The sequence below is a fragment of the Pollicipes pollicipes genome, unplaced genomic scaffold, assembly GCF_011947565.3.
Source record: "Pollicipes pollicipes isolate AB1234 unplaced genomic scaffold, Ppol_2.1 Scaffold_3447;HRSCAF=4054_pilon_pilon_pilon, whole genome shotgun sequence".
Taxonomy (NCBI): domain Eukaryota; kingdom Metazoa; phylum Arthropoda; class Thecostraca; order Pollicipedomorpha; family Pollicipedidae; genus Pollicipes; species Pollicipes pollicipes.
Window position 1 is genome coordinate 35,250,697 of NW_023596297.1, and position 22,957 is coordinate 35,273,653.

Genomic DNA, 22,957 nt, shown 5'->3' on the forward strand with positions numbered 1-22,957 from the left:
AGCATTCGCCGCCAACCGCTCAATACTCGCCAGCACTCTCCCGACCGCGCGCCCGCCGACCCTCCCCCCCCCCCCCTCCACAGACACGGCGCCGCACTCATCCGGGGTGGTCTCCCGCGCCGACCCTGGGTGTACCTAGGGCCTCTCACGACCATCTGAGGTGTACCTGGGGTCTCCCGCGACCATCCGGGGTGTGCCTGGCGTGCCCCCCCCTCCCCCGCCGCCCCGTGATGTACCTGGGGTCTCGCGACCATCCTAGGTGTACCTTGGCGTCTCCCGCACCGCCCCGTGATGTACCTGGCATCTCCCGCGCTGCCCCGTGGTGTACCTGGCATCCCCGCACCGATCCGTGGCGTACCTGGCGTCTCCCACACCAACCCGAAGCACATCTGGCGTCTCCCGCACCAACCCGTGGTGTATCTGGCGTCTCCGCACCAACCCGTGGTGTACGTGGCGTCTCCCGCGCCGACCCGTGGTGTACCTGGGGTCTCTCGCGACCATCCGAGGTGTACCTGGCGTCTCCCGCCGCCCCGTGGTGTACCTGACGTCCCCGCATCGACCCGTGGTGTACCTGGCGTCTCCCGCGCCGACCCGGGGTGTACCTGGGGTCTCTCGCGACCATCCGGGGTGTACCTGGCGTCTCCCGCGCCGCCCCGTGCTGTACCTGGCATCTCCCGCGCCAACCCGTGGTGTACCTGGCGTCTCCCGCTCCGCCCCGTGCTGTACCTGGTATGTCCCACGCCGTCCCGTGGTGCGCCTGGGGTCTCTTGCGCCTCCGTCGGTTGAAGCCGCGTCTCGTGGGCCGCAGGCGTGGCCTACACCTCGTCATGTACGCCGTGCAAGAACGGCACGTACAGCCACGGCGCGGCGGACCACTGCCGCCGCTGCCCGGCCAACACGCGCTCGGGACGCGGCGCCCGCCAGTGCGCCGCCTGCGACAAGGACACCGAGTACGCACCCAAAGGCTCGCCGCGCTGCTTCAGGCGCGAGCCGTGCTCGTCGGCCGACTACTATGAGCTGCACTCGCCGTGTGTGCAGAACAAGGTGACGAGCGGCGCGCGCGTGGTGGCGGGGAGAGCGGCTGCCAGGGTAGGAAACACGGGGATAGCCGCTGATCTGCAGGGGACGTGGATAGACCGAGTTATGGCCCCTTCAGTTGGCAGCGACGTGTACGTTATGTTCATTGGTTGATGGGTGTGCAGTATATTCGTACTGAATGTTTGGAAACCGTTCACTGTCCTCTGCGTAAAACACAAACTACCAGACAAATGTGAAGTTGTGGGTTGGGGGGGGGGGGGGGGAAGAGGAGGAGGAAGATTTGTGGTAACTTATGCTATGTTGTGAACACTAATTCCAGTAATCCACTATCCCCCCGCCATCAAGTTGTTTCAACGACCACTGACCGTGCTGTGACACCGCAGCATATAACTGTACTCGCCATCTGCTAGTCGCGTCCGTCCATGCACACCTGCTCGGGCCCCACACGGCGGGGACGTGTGCCGCAGACGCGGCTCGAGTACCACTGGGTGGAGCCGAAGATCTGCCGAGAGGACCTGCCCGGCGCGGTCAGCCTGCCGCCGTCCGGCCGCCAGAAGCCGTGCCCGCCCTGCAGCCCCGGCATGCAGCACGGCGACAATCTGAGTGAGTCGCCCGCGGCCGGCCGCCGCCAAAGGTCAGAGGTGGCAGCGCCGGCAGCCGCCCGACAGCGTCTCGGGCGCCGCGCTCCTGCCAGCCCGCGTGCCAACGGAACCAGGATGGTGCGAGGCGGACTCGGCGTCCGAGAGAAAAAGGCGTGGCGCAGGGACACAGGGGAAATTACTCACAGAGGGGATTCCCCGTGCGGTTCTCTTCTTCCTCCAATATCTCTCGCTCAAGGTGAACACAGAGGGAAGGGGTGGGGGCAACTGAGGATGCGATAGCCAAGAGCTGCTTTTCCGTGTACAGGCTTGACCCCCGGATGATCAACGCCGTATAGAACTTGACGCCCTAAGAGACCAGCTGCTGTGTGTGCTCTTGGCTGACCCAAGTCCTTTCCGAGAAAGGCTGGCGACAGAGGACGCCGGTGGACACGAGCTGGCTGGCCCATCTCAGGGTTGCACGTGATGAGTACTCGCCGATGCCGAGTGTCGGTAACGGCAGGAATAACATGCCAACGCCCTTTTCAGCTTCTTTGTTGCTATGCAAGAAAAATGGAAATTTGGAAGCTGTTTTTTTCAGCATATTTTCGTTGGAGCTAGTTTTATTCAGTAACGAGCTGACTGTTGTCCTAACCTCTGGAAGTGGCTCACAGGCACGGTCTAATGGCTGCTGGGTGAGCACTATCTGACTTGTATCAGATGCGATGGGAAACGGAATGATCAATCGACGCAGTTATTGCTGGTGTCGCTAAAATGTTTAAACCGCTAGAATGTTGAGCGTCCGGTAGCTCAGCGTGGAGAACAATGATGCCTTTAGGTGGTTGTAAAATGAAAATGATCCGATGGAGCAGTTCACGCGTCGTGACGGCTAGATCGCAGTCATCAGCATTGGTTAAAATAGCAACAGCCATCCTGTAAGCTGCCTCGGTGGCAGGCTGTTCGGTCTCCAGCCGCCCGCCGAGGATGTTACCATGGCCGTCGGCCGACCCTGTATTTACGCCCAGGCCGCTGTTGTTTGTCAGCGTCGCTGGTCCGGCGGGTCGGCGTCGTTGGGCCAACCGTGGGACGTTGACCCGGGGTGCGGCCCGCGCCGGCCGGCCGCGCGCGGGCGAGCTGTCGGGCACACTGGCCGTCCGCGCGCGGGCTGTCGGGGGCGCCGGCCGCGCGAGGGCGAGCTGTCGGGAGCGCCGGCCGCGTGCGGGCGGGCTGTCGGGAGCGCCGGCCGTCCGTGGGCGAAATGTCTGGGGCGCCGGCCGTGCACGGGCGAGCTGTCGGGGGCGCCGGCCGTCCGCGGGCGGGCTGTCGGGGGCGCCGGTCGCGTGCGGACGGGCTGTCGGGGGGCGCCGGCCGTGCGCGGGCGGGCTGTCGGGGGCGCCGGCCGTCCGCGGGCAGGCTGTCGGGGGCGCCGGTCGCGTGCGGACGGGCTGTCGGGGGCGCCGGCCGTGCGCGGGCGGGCTGTCGGGGGCGCCGGTCGCGTGCGGACGGGCTGTCGGGGGGCGCCGGCCGTGCGCGGGCGAACTTTGGGGCGGGGGGGGGGGACGCCGGCCGTCCGCGGAGGGGGGGGGGGGCTTTCTGGGGCGCCGGCCGTGCGCGGTCGGTCTTTGGGGCAGGGGGGGGGGGGGGCGCCGGCCGTCCGCGGGGGCTTTCGGGGGCGCCGGCTAATGGCGCCGACAGGCGTGAAGCCCGGCCAGACTGCCGGTAATGAGCTGTCGGCCCCGCACGGCCCGGTCGATGTCTCGGTCCGGGGACGGGGTCAGCGCCGACAAAGGAGCGACGCGGCCGGTCGGGGCGCGTCCGGGTCAAGGGGGACACTGGGGAGGGGAGCTGGGACCGCGCTGGCACCGCTGGAACCGTCGGGTCCCTGGTGGGACTGCCCGGAGCTGTCTGGAGGGGTGCGAGAGCGCTGGGGGCGGCCCGAAGTCAGATAGAATCGAGCATGATCAGACGGAAACATGCAGCCACGAAAGCATTTGGGCCATTCCAGGGTTAGATTCAGTCACATGGAATGTCGCAAAGTTGGCTGAGGTCGTTCGGGGTCAGATGGGAACACGGCGCTCCTCTGGGACCGTCCACAGTTTACTGGAAGAGTCTGGCAGTGTTTGGAGCGGTCTGAATCAGTGAGATCTCCCGCTGGCACTGAGGACACCTGTGCTGCCTGTATGCAAACTAAAACACGTGTTTCGGTCGGCCAAATCGTTTAGGCACCATACGGGGAGCCAGCTGGTTCCACGCTGTCAGACACGGCTTAAGCATATCCCTGCTGCTGTAAATGTCGGCAGTAAGCCCACCGAAGAGAATACAAATGTCGTGAAGGAATGCGATGAGCGCAGACCGTATCAAAAGTCTAAAATCACGAGGAGGTGATGACTATATAGCTCAGGCAAGCGAGTATGGCATTCTGTCCGGTCAATAATGTGATACAGAGTTCGAGCCGATCAAGCATCGTAAGCGCCGACGGGTCACATCAGTTGCACATAAGCCGCACAGCATTCTTCCACCCGCGGTCACCTCCTACGGGAACCGTGCTGCGCCGCATGACAAGCATGGCATGCGGTGCAGTACGCAGCAGGTGTGACCCCGGGCACCATTGGGCGGGTGCGCCTGTGCCACCGCCGGAGCCTCTGTGCCACCGGCCGGGCGCCGCTGTGCCGCTGGCCGGGCACCCTTGTGCCGCTGGCCAGGCACCCTTGTGCCGCTGGCCAGGCACCCTTGTACCACCGGCCGGAGCCTCTGTGCCACCGGCCGGGCGCCGCTGTGCCGCTGGCCAGGCACCCTTATGCCGCTGGCCGGGCGTTCCCGTGCCTCTGACCGAGCGCTGCTGCGTCGACAGGGTGCGAATACTGCGGCCGCGGGACGCACGGCGAGGGCACGGCCCGCTGCCAGGCATGCCCACCGAGTACGGCGCCCGACTACGGATACCAGCTGACGGCCTGGGCCACGCTGCCGCCCGGCATGGCCGCCAGCTGCATGAGCTTCGACGGTAAGCGGGACGGCCCAGCGTCCTCCGCGGTAGGCGAGGCGACGCAGCGTCCTCCGCGGTAGGCGAGGCGGCGCAGCGTCCTCCGCGGTAGGCGAGGCGACGCAGCATCCTCCGCGGTAGGCGAAGCGAGGCGGCGCTGCGCAGCGTCTTCCCCTGTAGGCGAGGCGGCGCAGCGTCCTCCGTCAGACTTCGACGGTAGGCGAGGCGACGCAGCGTCCTCCGCGGTAGGCGAGGCGGCGCAGCGTCCTCCGCGGTAGGCGAGGCGACGCGGCGCAGCGTCTTCCTCTGTAGGTGAGGCGACGCGGCGCAGCGTCTTCCTCTGTAGGTGAGGCGGCGCAGCGTCCTCCGTCAGACTTAGACGGTAGGCGAGGCGACGCAGCGTCCTCCGCGGTAGGCGAGGCGGCGCGGCGTCCTCCGTCGGGGGCGTCGCGATGTGAGGACGCTGCTGCCTGCGGTGAGCAGACTAGGCCAGGCGGTTTGTATGTGACAAAGGCGAGCAGGATGTCTGGGAAGTTGCATGTGAACAGGGATATGAGAAAACGTGCCCGTCGTCTTGTTTATTGGCGGATTGCTTTATGGCAGTGTGATCAATTTCCCCCGTGTCAATTTCCAGCGACTCAAGGATGTCACGGCGATGGACATTCGTGTGTTACACCCAGTCGCCTAGGTACGCCGCGCTCACAGCTGGCCGTGGCGGCTGGCAGGCCTGGGCTGCAGCACGTCCGAGGGCTGGCAGCCGGCCGGCGAGTACGTGCACTCGGGCCGCGGCCACGCCGACGGCGTCTACCTGGTGCTCTCGCTGGTCGTGGCCGGCTTCCGCTCGTCGGGCGGCCTTCTGAACGGCGCCGCCCGCCAGGTGGGCGCCGTCTCGTTCGCCTTCGAAGTCGACTGCAAGACCGACTGCGAGTTCGCCTTTATGCAGGTCGGTACCGGTGCTGGGATGATTAAGGTGCTGTGCTGCTGTGCTGCTGCTGTGCTCTTGTGTTGCAGGGCTGGGAGCGTTTGGGCTGTGGTTGGGGGATGCGGGCTTGAGAGACTCACAGGCTGGAGGGTGGTGACTGTTTTGATTTTGCCACTGGCAACTGGCGACATAGGGGGTTACGAAGGCGGTGGGCGTCATGGTTACATGCATCATAACAGTGTAAAGGTAGCGGACAGGTGCGTCAGCGGATGGGCGACGGTACCCAGACAAAGGCCAAGTTGTCAGTTGATATATTGTCTGGGCGCGACTAGTACCTACTGTGTGGCGGGGAGCAGAAGCCGACAAGCAGCCCATCACGCACATGTGTATATCCACATCACGGCATATCCTCAACGCGTCACGTTTGAACGTCCCGCGCTTTGCCGGTTCTCGGAGAGGTACACCAGCCTGGCGAGCCCATCAGAGCACCAAGAACTGTTCTACTGACTACCGATAATCACGTGACTGGGCGGAGGTCGCGCCACCGGCGGCGGAGCAGGAGCTGCCGCTCAGAGGCGGATCCGAGCTCCGGGCAGCGCCGCCGGCAGTCTTCTTCTCTTCCCTGGCTTCAAAATACAGCGGCTCGGTCGTCAGATTCCTCGCAGCGGCAAACGGGCTGTTCGCGACGGCGGTGTCGCCATCGTCCTCCGCGAGGAGCTCTCTGCACGCAGGCTCGACACGACATCAGACCTGGCAGGAGGGCTGGAGACGCTATGGCTGAACATCTCCGGCAGGAGCGTCAGACCAGCTATCGCGGGCGTCGCCTGCCGTCCCCGGACTCACCTACATAGAGGACATCACGAGCATGGGCAAGCCGCTATTTGTTCTCGGCGACTTCAGCCTTGACATTTTGAACCCAAACAAGTCCGGTGTGCAGCAGTATGTCACCATGCTGCACGACCTGGGACTTCATCAGCTGGTTCGGCAATCCACCCATCCAGCTGCCATTGCCACCCTCATCGATCACATTATAACCAACATTCCTGATACCTCTCATCACGCCAAAGTGATTGTATGCCACATCGGCGATCACTACCTCATCTCTCTGGACGCACCTTTCCCTAAAGCTAAAACTACCCAGCGGCACATTACCGTCAGATCGGCAACGAACACCGTCTTTAACCATCTAATGCTCGGCCTGTCGTTGGCTGGCTAGCAGCCCATCTACAGTGCCACGTCTGCCGATGACAAATACGCTGAGTTCCTGAACATCCGGAACCTTCACTGTCAACGCTCACTGTCCTGTCAAGACGATCAGCTTCCGCCGCCCCGAGTGTCCCTGGTTGAGCGGTAGCGGGGAGCTGCACGACCTGCAGGCGAGGCGCGACACCGCTCGGCGCGCGCGTGACATCACGAACACGGACGAGGCAAAACGTCAATACAGCGTCCTCAAAAGAAGAGTTTACTAGTGGGCTCAGGACTGCCAAAGCTGACTTCTTCAGGTGCGATTCTACCGAAACATAAGAAGCCTGGTGCGAGCTGAAGAAATGCGCCATCGCTAACAAACTGGCAAAATCCACCAACATTCTGGACCCAACAGACACTGACAAATTCAACGAATACTTCGTCACGGCAGGACAGCGTATTGCCGACGCCCTGAGCGGCGAACCCGGCGCGAACCTGCCTCTGCGGCTGCCAAGGGTGGTCAGTGGCGCTTTCCGCGTCAGATCGGTCGCCCTGCCGGAGCTTAGTCTCGTCTCGCGCTGCGCCGCATTAGCAACTCTAAGGCAGTAGGTCCGGACAATGTGTGCCTATCCGTGCTCAGGAAGTGTTTTGGAGTGGTTGGCCCTGACCATGTTTGTTCCACCATTGTAAACCACTCTATCACCACTGGTAGCGTCCAGTCCATATGGAAGCTTGCGACAATCGTGCCTCTGCATAAGGGGGACTGGCGTCTGAGCCGTCGAATTACAGGCCGATCAGCGTTCTCAGTGTTGTAAGCAAGCTGATGGAGAAGGTTGTTTGTACTCAGCTTTTAGAAGATGTGACTAGTCACCACATTTGTGATGACTCACAATACGCGTACCGTCCTCACCACTCCCCCGAGCATGCAGTCATCGATATAGTCAGTCACATAAACAACATGAACGCTGGTATGGTCACCACCATCAGCGCAACTGACCTATCAAAAGCCTTCTATGGTGTAGACCGCTCTGCTCTTTTCGCCAAGCTGGAGTGCTACGGTATTTCACCACACTGATTTCCGGATTATTTCACCGACCGCCGACAGACTGAAGGATGGAAACGGGCGGAGCCTTTAGGTCGCTTATGGCGTGGTTCAGGGCAGCATAGAAGGACCGCCGATGTTCCTCCTCTTTACCAACGACGTCCAGTGTTGTCAACTACGTGTAAACCGGTGTCATATGCAGACGACATGCAGCCAATGCGCGAATCACCATCTGCCTGTGGTCTCGCACAACTGCGTTCGTGTGTTGAGTCCGATCTGACTATCGTTTCAGTAGGTTTCGTCACAATGGTATAAAGATCAACTCACCAAAAACTAAATTCATTGTTGCTGGCACACCCACCAACACCCGCAAAGCCGCCGGGCTGAACGAGAATTTTGATAACTTTCAGCTGTCTCCTTCAGAGTACATCAAAATACTAGCGGTGCTCATCGATGAAAATCTCAACTGGCAGCATGAAACGGCCAAAACTACTCAGCGCTGTTTTGGTTTCCTCACAGTTATTAACAAGCTTAGGCATAGTGTTTCCCAGCTCCATAATAAAGTCCCCAGTTGAGTCACTGGCCTTCCCTCGCATCAGATATTGTTTATGTGCATGGGCCCCGACAACAGCCGTTCAGCGCCAGCGCCTGGAAAAGGCCACTAACTTCGCGGTCAGGACTGTTGCCGGCACACGCAGACGGGATCACATCATGGAAGTCCCGAGAACAGCTGAATTGACCCAATTTCGACGAGACCGTTACCCATCGCGACTGCATGTTTGCACCGCGCCATTTGCGTGCCTGATGGGCCGCAGGCTATCAGTAACCTGATCAGGCGCCGATCAGAAGTATCTCAGTGGCACATCAGAGCCACCGATGACGAAACTGTACTGCAGACGAGCACTAAAAAAACATCCTCGCTTAGGGTGCGTGAAAAGGGCACTTCCCTATTGAGCCTTAGCGGCGTGGAATCGCCTCCCTGCTGCCTCGCGCCAGTGCAAGCACTTTAATGAGTTCAAGGGCAAAGCAACGTCGTTCATTATAGAACTCACGTAAATTGACCAACTGGCCGTGACGTCCAGGTGCTGATTGTATCACAAGTCACTCATGTTTTGTGACATCGTATGTGTATCGCTGGCGTTACGTCTCATCTGCATGTGTTGCGTGTTCTATGTTTATCTTTTTGATATGTACTGACGCGGCGTAAGAATAGCCACTCGCTGGATTTCGCCAAGGCTCGCAGCAATAATAATAATGATAACAATAATGTGCCCGGCTCCGTCAAATCTGGAGTACCTTCGGCGTCAAGCGGCGGCCACTGTGACGCGTTGTGTTTGGTCTGGCCTCCATCCACCGGAGGAGATGGAGGCCAGACCAGGCCATCACCGCACGCTCACGTGTCGGCCGGGGCGTGGCGCGAGACAGCGTGGCTGTTTTAGCAGCGGGCGGCGGGTTGTCGGCCGGCCGGCGCCCGTTGCCATGGTAGCCGGCGAGCACTGGGCCGTCTCAGCCGTCAGCGGTAAGCCGTGACCCCACCCCTTGCCCCTCCCCGCCTGCCCCACAGTCCACCCCGACGACGGAGGTGTCGCTGGTCAAGTCGTGGACCGGGCGTCAGAAGCGACAGCGCTTCTCCTACCCCATCACGCGCAACACCAGCTACACGTTCAGCTGGGTGTTCCAGAAGATGAGCTGGGACGAGGCGCTGAGCGCCCTCGCCAGCAGCAGGCTCTACGACAGGGACATGGTGCGCATCTACAGCATCAATGTCACCAACACGATGGATGGCGGCGCCGCCTCCTGCCTGCCCTGTCCCAAGGTGAGCGCTCGCCCTCCGGACCGCCTCGGAGCGGGTGAGAGGGACGCCGCGTGAGCCGCGCTGAGCTGGGTCCGCTGAGCTGCGTCAAGCACGCGGTCCGTCCGTGAGCTACAGCCGTGACGAATGTTTGACGTTTGTTAACGGATCGCACGCTGGAGTAATCGTCTCGGGCGTGGCGAACAGTGGTGGTACCTGGTGGGTCGTTCGGTTCAGGGTACCCGGCAATATAGAGGGCGCTGTCGTCGCTGCGGTCAGCGGCGAACCTCGTGGTTGTTGGTCTGTTGAACATGCAACGGTTCCCTCACGCTGTTGCGGAACGTTTGAGATGTTTCTTCGTTTGTTCTCGATGAGAACTCGGTTTTCAGACAATTAAAAGCTTTTCTCTCATGGCTGGTTCTTTTGCATGCCCAACGCGCGCAGCGCTGCCGCAGTACTCGCGCCCTGCTACGTATGTGTTAGGCTGTCATCACACGAGCTCGCCTGCACTATCCTAGCCTGTGCTTGGATATTCCCCGCTATTCCTAAAATCCACCACTTTGCCACATCCAATCCGTAATCCGAACACCACCGACGCGGCCGACACCGCCGTGGTGCCCCGTGGCGCCTGTCAGGCCCCCCCCCCCCCTGCCCGGCGTCGCCCTGCCGACTGACACGGTGCGCGCACCGCCAGGGCACGCAGGACCAGAGCTGCATTCCGTGCCCGGCCGGGCACTACGTGGACGTGGCGGCCAGCCGGTGCGAGCCGTGCCCTGCCGACACGGTGGTGGTCGGTCCGCTGAGCTACGGGCGCGCCTCGTGCCAGCCGTGCGGGCCGGGCCTCTCCAGCGCCGACGGCGAGCGCTGCACCACCGCCTGCACCGCCAACGTCAGCGGACGCGCCTTCGACTTCTCGCGGCTCGACCGGTGGGTGACGGCGGCGCATGCGGCGCGCTGTCGCGAGCTGAGATGCTGGGGACAGGAGAGCTTGGGTGGAGCGGTGCGCGACGGCGGCGCATGCGGCGCGCTGTCGTGAGCTGAGATGCTGGGGACAGGAGAGCTTGGGTGGGAGCGATGGGCGACGGCGGCGCATGCGGCGCGCTGTCGCGAGCTGAGATGCTGGGGACAGGAGAGCTTAGGTGGAAACGATGAGCGACGGTGGCGCAGGTGGCGCGCTGTCGCGAGCTGCGGTGCTGGGGACGGGAGAGCTTGGGCGGGAGCGGTGGGCGACGGCGGCGCAGGCGGTGCGCTGTCGCGGGCTGCGGTGCTGGGGACGGGAAAGCTTGGGTGGGAGTGGTGGGCGACGGCGGCGCAGGCGGCGCGCTGTCGCGAGCTGAGATGCTAGGGACAGGAGAGCTTGGGTGGGAGCGGTGCGCGACGGCGGTGCAGGCGGCGCGCTGTTGTGAGCTGAGATGCTAGGGACAGGAGAGCTTGGGTGGGAGCGGTGCGCGACGGCGGTGCAGGCGGCGCGCTGTTGTGAGCTGAGATGCTAGGGACAGGAGAGCTTGGGTGGGAGCGGTGCGCGACGGCGGTGCAGGCGGCGCGCTGTTGTGAGCTGAGATGCTGGGGACAGGAGAGCTTGGGTGGGAGCGGTGGGCGACGGCGGCGTAGGCGGTGCGCTGTCGCGGGCTGCGGTGCTGGGGACGGGAGAGCTTGGGCGGGAGCGGTGAGTAACCGCGGCGCAGGCGGCGCGCTGTCACGAGCTGCGGTGCTGGGGACGGGAGAGCTTGGGCGGGAGCGGTGGGCGACGGCGGCGCAGGCGGTGCGCTGTCGCGGGCTGCGGTGCTGGGGACGGGAGAGCTTGGGCGGGAGCGGTGGGCGACGGCGGCGCAGGCGGCGCGCTGTCACGAGCTGCGGTGCTGGGGACGGGGGAGCTTGGGCGGGAGCGGTGAGTAACCGCGGCGCAGGCGGCACGCTGTCACGAGCTGCGGTGCTGGGGACGGGAGCGGTGGCTTGCTCGGACCCACGGAGGGTGCTGGTAAGGGTCGGTGGTGACGGTGCTGTGCCGGTGAGTGAGGAGTGCCAGGGGACAGGTGTTATTGAACCGAATGTGATGCTCTTCGCGTGTCGGATTCCTTACATCATCTTTGGATAACCTTCGCCGATGTTAAATATCCATACCTCCGTCGGTCGGGCGCTGGTACGAAACCAAACAGCGAACTGCACCAAAATCCGAAAGTTTTCCATGTGAGGAAGGTGTACAGTTCATGGCTGCCTCCAGATGGGAGCGATGGGAGGTGTCAGCCCGTGCCAGCTGTCACGTTACACCCGTGTGCCAGGCCTGCTCCAGCAGACTGCTACCGCGATGACCCGTCTGGACGGGCGTGCGCACCCCGCGCTGTGACACCTCTCCCCACAGACCGCTCCCGATAGAGGGCAGCACGCTCTTCACGGCCTCGGGCACCCAGTATTTCCACCTGTTCAACATGAGCCTGTGCGGCGGCGCGCGCGCCACCTGCCGCAACAACGTCTCCTACCACGAGGAGCAGCTGGCTGACGAGAAGCTCGTGAGTGGGCAGCGGGTAGCGCTGGGGCTTGCGTGACGCTCGGCAGGTCAACAGCGACCGATCGATAGCGGAGGGTGGGGGGACAGGGCAGAGCGGTGGCGGTAAAGGGTGACCGACGCTGCCGGTGGGTGTGCTCTTAAGTGGTGCTGGTGCACTAGAAAGGTTTGTCAAGCGGCGTGCAGGCGTGTGGAGTAAATGTTGCCTGGTGTTTCTGCTCTGGCCGTGAATTGGTGTGCGTGGGCTGAGGACTTTTGTGATGTCTTGATGTGATTAGGAGTACACTCCCGCGCGTCTTATCCACGTGGACCAAATATGTAATGGCTTGTGTATTAGCCATGCTCCGTCGTCACCTTTGACCCATTGGCCGCTGATTCTTGATATCCCTGTATCTCCCGTAAAATAAAATAAATCTCCCGGCACTTTGTTCGTCCTGCACCCTCCACTAACATTAGCTCCCTACCGCCGCTTGAGTGCGATGTTGCGTCGCGAGGCTGTCTGCTGAGCCGCCCGTCAGCTCCCGTCCCGTGTGTCCCGTGACGACCCAGCGTCGCGCCGCTACAGAGTCCTGGCTCCTCGTCGCCGTCCCTCTGAAGACCGCCTGTGGGCACAGGCGCAGTCACTACCACGTCTTCCTCGCCTCCCCAGACAACCTCGTGCCGTCCCTCAACATCGCCGTTCCCTCCAACTCCCCCTCCAACTATCCCGTCTAACCGCCCCCTCTCCGATCAGGTGCAGTCGCCTCCCCTGACAACCCTGTGCTAGCCCAGCTTACCACCACCCTCACCACTTACCTCTAGCCGCCCCTCTCCGGGCAGGTCCACTCGCTCCCCTCACAACCCTGCGCCGTCCCTCACCATCGCTGCCCCCTATAACCGTCCATGTAATCTCCCCTCGAACCACCTCTACCCCCCCCCCCCCCCCCCCTCTAACTACGCCCTCCCCGAGCAGGTGCAGTCGTTTCTGTGCCGGAGCACGGTGGTACCAGCCCGCGGCGAAGACGGCTCGCGCCAGTCGTACGCTACCCAGTCGGTGAGCCTGGCCGACCACCTGCTGGGCGTGACGGCCGAGCCGACCCTGGGCGACATGGCCGTCTACCCCGAGTTCCTGCCGCAGGCCACCGGCGCGCTCGACCTCCATTTCTTCTTCACCTCGCCGTCGTGAGTGGGCCACAGCGTCGCAGACTGGCGTCTGGGCCGGCCGGGACGCGCGGCCGTCGGCGGCTTGTCGTGTGGTGTGCTGGGGCAGGAGTTGCAGGCGTGCGCGATGCTGTGCTTGAGAGGCGAACGCGTGTGCAGTGGTGCTCAGCGCAACTTGCTTCAGCTGAAGAGGGTTAGCATGCGTCTGGCCACCAGCCGTCTTTCTTCCACCGTCGTCCTCAGATGAAATGTTCCAACGCAAGCGTCCCCACGTTGACGTCCGTACCATCACGTTTGGAACGTCTCTGTGATAGCCACCAGCGGATCCGCGGGATATGGAAAGAGAACGCAGCAGGAGAGAGCAGCACTGTGCCGTCAACATCCCCGATTAACTCAATCTTCGCCGTCCCCCAACCCCCCACCCCGCTGCCGCCCCGGCTGACTCCGCGCACCCCTCCAGGGCGACGAGGGCGTGCCCGAGCGGCCGGACGGCCACGGTCACAGTGCGCTACAACGCTGACCAGCCGGGCAACGGCACCGTCCGCCTGCCGGCCCGCTGTCCGGACGGCACCTGCGACGGCTGCAACTTCCACTTCCTCTGGGAGACAGCGCTGGCCGGCCCCGCCTGCCTCGAGAAGGACTACGTGTGAGTCTGCGGCGCGGCCACCGGCGGGCTCTGCTTCGGGGCCTGGCGGCGGGCTGCTGGTCACCTGTCTGGAAGGAGGGAAGGAAGGCTGGACCGGCGGACGTGTCGCCGTTGTGGCGTGTGGCGCGTTTCCTTTCAGTGCCAGCTGGTGTGGTGTACACCGAGTCAAGCGTAATTCGTGCAGCTTCCGCTGCGGCGACTCCCGTCAGGCTGTGGCGAGTCCGTGGCCTTCAGAGCTCCGTGCGTCCACAGCTAGCCCAGAGATGACTGCCTCATGCTGCGAGCGTTATCGGTGTGAACAGGAGCGTCTGGATGCCAGCGACGTGGCGCATGTCGTGTGACGCGTCACATCACACCATGCGGCGTGACGCTCCACGCGCCCCTGCGAGTCTCGCTCGGACGCGGTGTGCTCACAGCCGCCCCCGTCCTGCGCCGGCAGAGTGGTGAAGGGAGAGTGCGAGGGCGGCGAGCAGCGACTGCACTACCTGCCGCCTAAACACTGTGTCGGTCCGGACGACATCTCGGTGCAGACCAGGAAGGTGGCCTGCTCCACGCACCTGCCGTTCACCATCCAGGTCAGGCTGGCGGGCGGCAAGGGTGCCCGCTCCGCTCTGCATTCTCCCGCTCGTCGCCGTTCAGATGAGGGGTGGTGGCGGTCTGGGGCCTCCCGATTGCCACTTTGTCCGAGCGCTGGTGGGATGTGGAGGTGTGATGTCACAGCGGTGGTGCAGTGATGCGTTCTCAGGGCGGTGACGAAGGCGGCTATCGCCACAGCCGGGCCGCGCAGGGAGCTGAGGCGCCGTGTGTTTGCTGCAGGTTACCATAGTCGGCGCCGTATCGTTCGCGCTGTGCTTCTTCCTTCTGCTCTGCCACTACTACAAGAAAAATCAAAAGCTCGAGTACAAGTATATGAAGCTTGTGAAGTCGGCCAGTAACAAGTAAGCAGCTATCTGTACCCGATATGGCCGGACACTCAGCTGGCTGTACGCTTGGAACGGGTTGGGGCTCGGGGGGGGGGGGGGGGGGGTCGCATAAGAGGACCGGGCCTTGATTCCGTGCCTCACATACTTCACAGTCGTTATAGAAGATAGTGCCAACCATCTCCCAACCGCTACCGCGCAGGCAGCGGAGTTCCTCACTCAACCCGGTCTCTCTTGTATCCAGTCCGTCGGTGTGGACTGGCTGCCGTGCTGAGTTGAAGCCGCCGCTGCTCTGCAGGGACGGCGAGGGTAACATGGTGCTGCCGTCTGCCGAGTCGTGCGCACTGGACGAGGGCGAGGAGGATGACGTGCAGGTCCAACAGGGTGGCACCACCTCTGGCCGCGGACTCTTCAGCCGCATCAAACATCTCACCAATAACGACAAGGTATGTCGTAAATGACAAACGGTCGGTTCTGGGCTCTCTGACTGCCGGCTGGAGAGATATCAACATTTTCCGAATGCTGCCGACTCAATGAGTGCAAGTCACACCTAGGCGTTCATGATGTCAAGGAAATGGGCTTGCAGCGAGCCTTGACACACACGCCCGCGCGTGTCTGTGACTAAACTCGGCCGTGACTTACCATCGCGCGTCTTGGTGTGAGCGCGTGCACTGTGCGCTATTCGACCGATGTGCGTCACCGAGCCGGTGCCGCGCGCTCGCTCAACCAGTTCGGTTGTCGTTTCCAGAACCGGAACCCGCTGGAGGTGATGCAGTTGACAGAGCACCAGGCGCTGACGTAGACGGCCCGCGGGACGTCGACGAGCCGCTGCTGAGCACGAGACGCGGCCGCAGCCGCAGCCGCAGCCGCAGCCGCACAGACGCGAGTGACCCGGAACAAGACAGGGTGACCCGGAGCTGGGACGAGTGGCCCGGGCAGCCCGGACGGAACTGGGCTGGGTTCGTAAGGCTGAGAGACAAGGTTGATGCACGGGCGGCGCGAGAGACGCGTCGCGTGCGCTGTGGCGGCGGTGAGCCGTCGCTGTTGAACCCGAGCGTGGCGCGCGCGTGGTTCGCCTCACAACCCGTTCCGCGGGCGTGAGAGGCCTTGTCCCTCTGTCTCGGTCGGCCGCGCCGTGTGGTAGCCGGCGCGGGAGCGTCAGTGATCTCATACGAGCACTTCGCCCTCTCCCTCTCAGAGCTTTCGTCTTTCCTGTGCGTGGCCCGGTGAACGATGCCCGCGACCCGCTCGGCCGAACCGGCAGCCGGCGCCGTCGGCTCGTGCGTGCGCCCACACGCCGGCCGTCGCGCCGCTGTCGATGACGGCGAGTCTCGTATCCGGCGGAGACGCCCGGCAGGCGCAGGCCGACTGATGGCTTGCTGCTTGGAATGCGCGGGAGCCGGCGCGCTTGCGTAACCTCTCGTCCTTGTCGCTGTGTGATACGTGTCATATCTGGTCAGTGTGGTGAGCAGCCGTCGATTAGTTGTCCACTGGTGTGGGGCTTACGTTTGGTGGTTGGTGTGCGCTGCAGTGCCAACTGGGGAGGGTTTGTGCGGGCGCGCGCGCATGCATTGCCGGTGGCCCCGAGGAACTCTGGTCGGGGCGTAACTGTCCACCGGCTGCTATCTTTATGGCAAGATTCCGACAGCACGTACGTCGTATGAAAATTCGTATGAAAACAGCGTGCCATGGAAGAACATATTTTGCGGTACCAGGCACGTTTGTCGGCGCTGCGTAAGACAAATTACGTCACTTAAGTGTTGTTTTCTTTACTCTTGTGTGAACGTCTGCCGCTTGAATTCACCAACCAATAGATGGAGACACCGGATTGGAAACCAAAGTACTGTGATCGAAAATATACATGGCTTTCAAAAATAAATATTACATGTTTGTGTTCCCCAACTTGTGGTCAGGAGCGTCTTAGGCTTCTGGTAATTCCTGGCTCTGTCGCGAGTCTGCGGTACAGACGGCCACCAGTCTCCGTCTCCGTGAATATCGCCCGAAGGCTGGACCGTCCGCCATAGATGGCACACTGAAAACGGTCTAAAGATTGCTTGCTCTGCTCAGTGCATGTCAAAATTGCACAATCGACCGGCTCGATTGGACTGCTACCCTGGCCGATTATCCTACACCTGGCCGACGCACGACGTGGCGATTATTGCCACGAGAAATGGTGTGTGGTGCCCTTGCTTGACCTCTAGCACAACTTGCGTTCTTGTTTCTGTGATGTAAGCTGAAAGTAGGTAAACTGGAGTAGCATATCAAAACGCAGCAAGCAGGTGGATGTATTACACAATATGCTTGTATTCCATACCGGTATGCAAATCAGGCACGAGACAAAACAAGCCGCTAGTAGTTTCCCAGCCAAAAATAATACCGACGGGGCATCATTGACGGGCGATCATCGGTGCGAGGTACTGCCGCCCAAGGGGGGGGGGAGCCCCTGATAACGTGGCTAGTGAAGATCTGTTCTGGGTGGTTCATGTAGGTTCGCTTGATTATCTGGCTACTGGTTCGTGGATCATTGGATGCAACGACTTCCATCCACAGGAAAAGTCCCGCATCAGTCAACTCGCGTTGCTCCACAACGTACCATAACGTTGGCATGATGTAACTTAACCCAATTACTTCAAAAACAGCAGCCGTAACCACTATTATGTACAAAATGGAGATATTGATGCAATTCGGTTCGTCTTTTTCCGCTACCTTCTACTCTATCAAGGTCTTCCAGTTTTTTCTATAAATGTCTTTTGTTGTAAAGATGTTTATTGTTTCAGGAGACCGTGAGGGACGACGTATCTTTGCAGCAATAGCGGCTAAAGCCGCGACCAGGGAAGAAAAACGAATGTGCTTTGCAAACCACGTCTCTCGGTTTCCAACGACCGCGGAATAGACAGCTGACAAATTATGTAAGATTTTATTGTTAATTTTTGCGTAGTCATAACCACAACAGAATGCCAACGCCGTAGTTGCATCATGGGGTTTTATGTAAAACTAGTTTTTACCACAGCTATTTTCGGAATATTAAGTAGCGTCAGTGAGACACTTCCATTGGCGGTTCTCTTGATATTTATCCGTGTCAAAATGATACATTGGGCTTTCACATCCGCAGCAAGAATTTCACAAAACGATCTGTAAAATGAGTTAAGTGGCAGGTAAGACTCTTCGGACAGCATCCCTCGGATGAACGCGTACCAAATGCGGTTCACACAATGCAAATGACTGCCGAAATGTTAAGTGACAAGCCCACCATCCAGCTCGACGGCAGCATACATACCGTAACCGCAGGTGAAGGCCGGCTGCACGGCAGCATACACATAAACTTAGTTGCGCACCGTATATGTCGCCACCTGAGGGAAGGCAGCGACCGTAGAGCAAATATCAGCGCACTGTCAACTGACATGACGCACCTACCCATATCACTTCTGGGTTAGTTGATGGGAAGACTAGACTCGACTGACGAAGACTCGGCTTCACCCCCCTCCCCACCACCACCTCCGCGGCGTCGCCGCCGCAGCGCCGGCGTCACAACAGCTCGTCCAGTTCGCCGTCGGCGTCCGTCCGCTGGAAGCAGGGCAGCAGGGCGGCCAGGCAGACGGAGTCGGCGCGGCGCGTACTGCCAGTGACGGCCGGCGTCCGCCGCAGCCTCCGGCGCAGTCGTCCGGACCGGTCGCACCGGGCGGCCAGCAGCAGCGGCTCCAGCAGCGCCGGCGCCGGACTGGTCGCAGGCGGTCTCCAGCGCGGCGCAGAGCGTCGGCCGCGCCACCAGGCGGCGCAGCGTCCGCTCTGGCACGTGCTGCGCCCAGTCGGCCGGCGCCGCCGCCAGCTGCCGCTCCAGCGCCATGTCCACAGTCGCCTCCACGTCCACTGCCGGATTCAAGTCAGCGTCCTCGGCGGCGCCGGGCGGGGCGGCGGAGAGGGCAAGGGCAGTCATACGTGGTCCTTCCGGGCCGTCTGCCAGCTCGGCCGCCTTCTCACGGAGCCAGCTGGCCGGCCGGCCGGCGCGCGCGCCCTCTACCAGGTAGCGGCGGAAGGCGAGCGCCTGCAGGTGGCGCCGACCGCCGGCGCGTCGCAGCGCCGCCGCCGCCTCTCGGTACGCCTGCTTGCAGCGCGCCAGTTCTGCCACCACGGTCTCCAGCTCGCCGGAGAGGCGCAGAGCAGCCAGCGCCGTGCGCAGCACCGCATCGCCGACGCGGGGGTTCTGCAGCAGGCGAGAGAGGAGCGCGCGCCGCGCCTGCTGCAGCAGCGCCACATCCAGGTCGCTTCGGCCGCGCGCGACGACGCGGACGAAGTCGACCAGCACGCGCTCGGCAGGGCAGCCGGGGGCGGAGACGGCCGCCGCCTGGCAGAAGTCGGCCCAACCCAGGGCCGAGGTCAGGTCGGTCTCAGTCCACGGCGAGCCCGTCTCGGCGCGGGGGATCAGGGTCTGTATGAAATAGCGGATGTTCTCCAGGACGACGCGCGTCCCCATCGCCAGCAAAACGCTGCATCTGAAACAGAAAAGCACTTTGCAGAGGTGGAGAGTGTATGATTCTGGGTGCCACTTCTTTAGTGTGTGATGACATCCCAGACCAGCACATGGATTTTGGTTCATCAAATAGTGCTGCCTTTTATTTTGTCATTAGCCAGAAAAGCTGAATTTTTAAGGACTTAAGGACTTGAAGGACTTGAGAAACAAATCTGCAAACCAAAGGGACCATAAGTAACCTGATCAAGCTTTCTATAAAATGTTGCATCGGAGGATAGGCCATTGAATGATCACAATATCAGCATTCTGGAAGAAATGGTTGTGGCTTTTTCCCTTGGATGACAGAAATGGATTTGTGTTGGATAAGTGGCATAGATTGTGTGTTGTGTAGTAAACACATTTTGCAGAGAAATTTTTCAAGCAATACACACTCAAAAATATATTGAAAAATCATGAAGTAACTACTCATGATCCAAGTGGCCAAAGATTATCTTGCAATGGGTTGCACAAACATGAAGTTAATCTGTGGTAAATAGTGCCTTTGACTTGTCTTAATGTTTCAACACTTCCAAAATACAATGTCATAATTCAATAAGGCATCATGCATCATTTTACACATTTCAATCACAATAGCATCATGGAAGCAGCTATTATTACACCACACAGACAATTTGCTCTCTAATTCCTACCTCTCACCACAACCCAAATCAACCCCACTGTTTCAAAATCACATCCCAAATAAAATGAAGTGCATTTAATAGAAAAGGGCAAAAAAATGCAGCATATAAACATAGAAAATGGGGGTGAATTGATGAAGAAATGTATTCAAACTCCCACTTACAGCATGGTATGCTGTTTCCGACTCTAAAAAATCTGAATTCCAAAATAAGAAGGCTTGAATTTCACTCAATTCTGATGGAATAACTGCAGTTTCATCTGTAAACCAGTGCAGGTGGGATTCATGGAAGCCTGCATATGTTATCTGATAAGACAATTATATCACATGCATAACTGCCCCAGTCTACCTCACCCACACATAAGTCAAGCAGTCATCCTGGGCTGCCTGCACACAATACCTGTTTCACCAAATGTGCATACTATGGTGCCAAAAAATTATTTTTTGTATCACACGAAAGGCAAGTTTGGAGCAAGACTGTCACAAATTTCAAAATGTGGAGAGCTGATGTTTGACAATATTACTATATTGTAAAAGCAATTTCAAGCAGCAGAATATCCAGAAGATCCTCCAGATAGCTTAAATGCATAACTATATAAAAATGTGTGCCATTTAGCCTCAATGAGCTTGACATACACAGGAGCCAAACTCAAAGGATCAATGAGCACTGAACATTGCAGCATACACATTTTTTTGCAGGTCAGCATCCTGGCACTGACTGAATAATAAAAATTCCAGAGTATCAGAGCCACCCTGATTGAGAAAGAGGCTGCTTAACTCTAAAGTCAACGCAGAATTTGCCAACTGTCAGATACAAGCCCGCATACCCATAATGGTTTGGCAAAAAATAAGAGAACAAAAGCCTGCTTACCATCTACCATAGGTGCGCGCCATCCCTGAAGTGATTATTTACGACCAAACATTACAGCCAAGATGATCTTCACAATCTTTCAATGCTGCCAGCGCTTTCATTGCCTTCCATTTCTCCTATTTACTCGAAATATGCCGATCTCTCACATCACAGCTAGCTATGGCCAATTCGGCCAATGCAACATTTCCTCGAGCACTTATCTGTCTTCAATGCGCTATTGTTGTAGACACTCCTTTTATTTTCGCGGGTTCCACTGATGTAGCGCCTATAAAAAACCATGGGCCATCATCAGGCATTTTCCACATTTCGGGGATTTGAGAAAAGCATCAGGTATGATGAAAACACCTTGTATCTATTGGAACACTTCAAGTGCAAAAGACCGCTCCACACAACAACCCAATATTTAGTAAATAAGCTTATTTGATTACGCCATGGAACATTTGTATGACATCATAGTTGCTGCCAGATAGCTGTGTCGGGAATACCATCCTATTTCTACACAGGCAATGTGCCTGTAGTCAATGACGTTGCATCATCTCATTGAATGGCTGGGCCATTAAATGAGTACAGCCGGCGGGGTTTCAAGAAATGATGGAAGGCGCCACTTGACGTGGTGCGGGACCTGTCTCCTTCAATTTGGATCCAGTGCAGTGGGTATTCTCGTGGGATCATCCGGGATTCCGGTTTTGTGTCGGTCTTTATGGAGGCTGTAAAATTATATATACTAGGAATATGGGACATTTTTTGAAGACATTCCTTAATCCCGCTGCTTCTAGAACGGATGTCCAGGAACGTGTGCAAAGACTAATAATTTATAGCGGTCATATATTCCCATCATAGCTCTAGTTTCGCCAAATCTTTAAGGGAGGGAAGAGAGCACTGGTGTCGATTTGCATTATTTTGAGAGGGTCCTGCCACCCCCCATGTTCAGTTGGGCCCCCAATGTTGACTTGGCCCCCAATGTTTTTGGATGGAATGATACAAAAACGGGGTTAAAAGGCGATCATAACACGAAGACTATCTTCTTTGCTGCTTTTGAGAAGTGGCGTCTGGTACCATTTTCTCACAACAAAAAGGCATGGTTGCTCTAAGCACGAGATAAAAATGGTAACAGCTGAGCAGACAAACGATGCAATAAACTCCGCATACCTAGCGCCGTAAGACACGCAATGGTTTGTGAGGTTTAAGTGAAAAACTCTGAAATAAGGGGACAACCTTAGTCCTTCATGGCTAACCCCGTCCCCGTTCCCCACAACCAAAATTCGTGCCGTCTCCCGTGACCGTCATAGAAGAGCGCCATCGGCGCCCTAAGGTGGCCTCTAAAGGGGCACCTTCGCGCGCCAATCGGAAAAAAATGCATGAGTCCAGTGCCTGCTCCCTGGATCTAACCCTGCATGACTTCAATGCTGCTTGAATTAAAGACTTATAAGTTAGGCAAATATTAAAAATATATCTTGTAGTCAAAGTAAAGTGGGCTAAATCCGGTGGGGAAAACATTTGGGGTGTAGGTTGTCGGGAATTCGGTTCGGCCCCCTCCAATAGTTTTTAAAAAATTGATACCCCTGGGAGTGAGTACAGGGTTAATCAGCCTGGGGTGCCGTTAACATGAAGTCTAAATGTGCTAAATGAATGTAATCGAGTCTGAGTCCGAGTTAAAATGCACATTTTGCCTTTCAGTGGGCCTCGTTGCTTTGCCATGTCAAAGCACATTAAGGCTTCTATGCTTTCATGTTTTCCTTTGGTATCTAAGGACTGTGTCGCAAAAGGGAATAAGAAATTGGGAGTAAAACATTGCGTTTTTCAAGGTTCTTCAAGGAAGCTTACATTCCGGGATTTTCACGGGATTTTCATTATTATCTCGCGTATATTGTAGGGATTCATATCATTATGGGAGAGTAAGATGACAATGGGAGAAGGAGGAGGGGGCGGAGTGTACGCTAGTGTGCTCAGCTGCGCTTTCATAGGGCACGAGAAGTCAATACCCTCAACGAAATACTATGGTTAGACCCTTGACCACGTAGCGATCTTATGAACATGGGACGGCTCTGTGTGACACTGTGACACGCACAAACTTCTTACAAAGAATGCTTAGAAACAAAAGAGAGAAGCAAACCCAAAGTCTTTGGGAACGTTTCGCTGCCTTTTCATCACAATCATCTAATATATGTTCGACAACGTTGTTTTAGTGATCTAAAC

The 22,957-nt window shown here is 58.9% G+C and overlaps 2 protein-coding genes across 2 annotated transcripts in view; one reads left to right on the forward strand and one right to left on the reverse strand.

Annotated features, from left to right (window-relative positions):
- The window catches only part of LOC119091945 (endosome/lysosome-associated apoptosis and autophagy regulator family member 2), a 30,327-nt gene extending 13,708 nt beyond the window's left edge, over window positions 1-16,619 (forward strand). Inside the window, exons 6-18 of the mRNA XM_037214875.1 lie at window positions 809-1,044; window positions 1,506-1,641; window positions 4,468-4,617; window positions 5,322-5,539; window positions 9,310-9,561; window positions 10,232-10,464; window positions 11,897-12,044; window positions 12,993-13,201; window positions 13,641-13,826; window positions 14,266-14,401; window positions 14,643-14,764; window positions 15,045-15,192; window positions 15,495-16,619. Coding sequence (XP_037070770.1) covers window positions 809-1,044; window positions 1,506-1,641; window positions 4,468-4,617; window positions 5,322-5,539; window positions 9,310-9,561; window positions 10,232-10,464; window positions 11,897-12,044; window positions 12,993-13,201; window positions 13,641-13,826; window positions 14,266-14,401; window positions 14,643-14,764; window positions 15,045-15,192; window positions 15,495-15,548 — 2,228 coding nt within the window. The 3' untranslated portion in view covers window positions 15,549-16,619. The remainder of the gene's footprint in view (window positions 1-808; window positions 1,045-1,505; window positions 1,642-4,467; window positions 4,618-5,321; window positions 5,540-9,309; window positions 9,562-10,231; window positions 10,465-11,896; window positions 12,045-12,992; window positions 13,202-13,640; window positions 13,827-14,265; window positions 14,402-14,642; window positions 14,765-15,044; window positions 15,193-15,494) is intronic.
- A 1,652-nt stretch (window positions 16,620-18,271) lies between these two features.
- Window positions 18,272-20,919, reverse strand: LOC119092499 (uncharacterized). Its single transcript, XM_037215461.1, has 3 exons — window positions 20,762-20,919; window positions 18,834-19,236; window positions 18,272-18,310 (listed from the first exon to the last, which is right to left on the reverse strand). The coding sequence occupies exons 2-3, from the start codon at window positions 19,215-19,217 to the stop codon at window positions 18,272-18,274; spliced, it is 423 nt and encodes a 140-aa protein (XP_037071356.1). The 5' UTR covers window positions 19,218-19,236; window positions 20,762-20,919.
- Window positions 20,920-22,957: the final 2,038 nt, after the last annotated feature.

Excerpts from the sequence above, each read along its gene's own strand:
- LOC119092499 (XM_037215461.1), bottom strand. The coding sequence starts at position 19,217 with ATGGGGACGCGCGTCGTCCTGGAGAACATCCGCTATTTCATACAGACC. Across the intron at positions 18,311-18,833 it reads GCAAGCAGGCGTACCGAGAG|CGGACGGACGCCGACGGCGA; the intron begins GCGGCGGCGGCG and ends CCCTGCTTCCAG.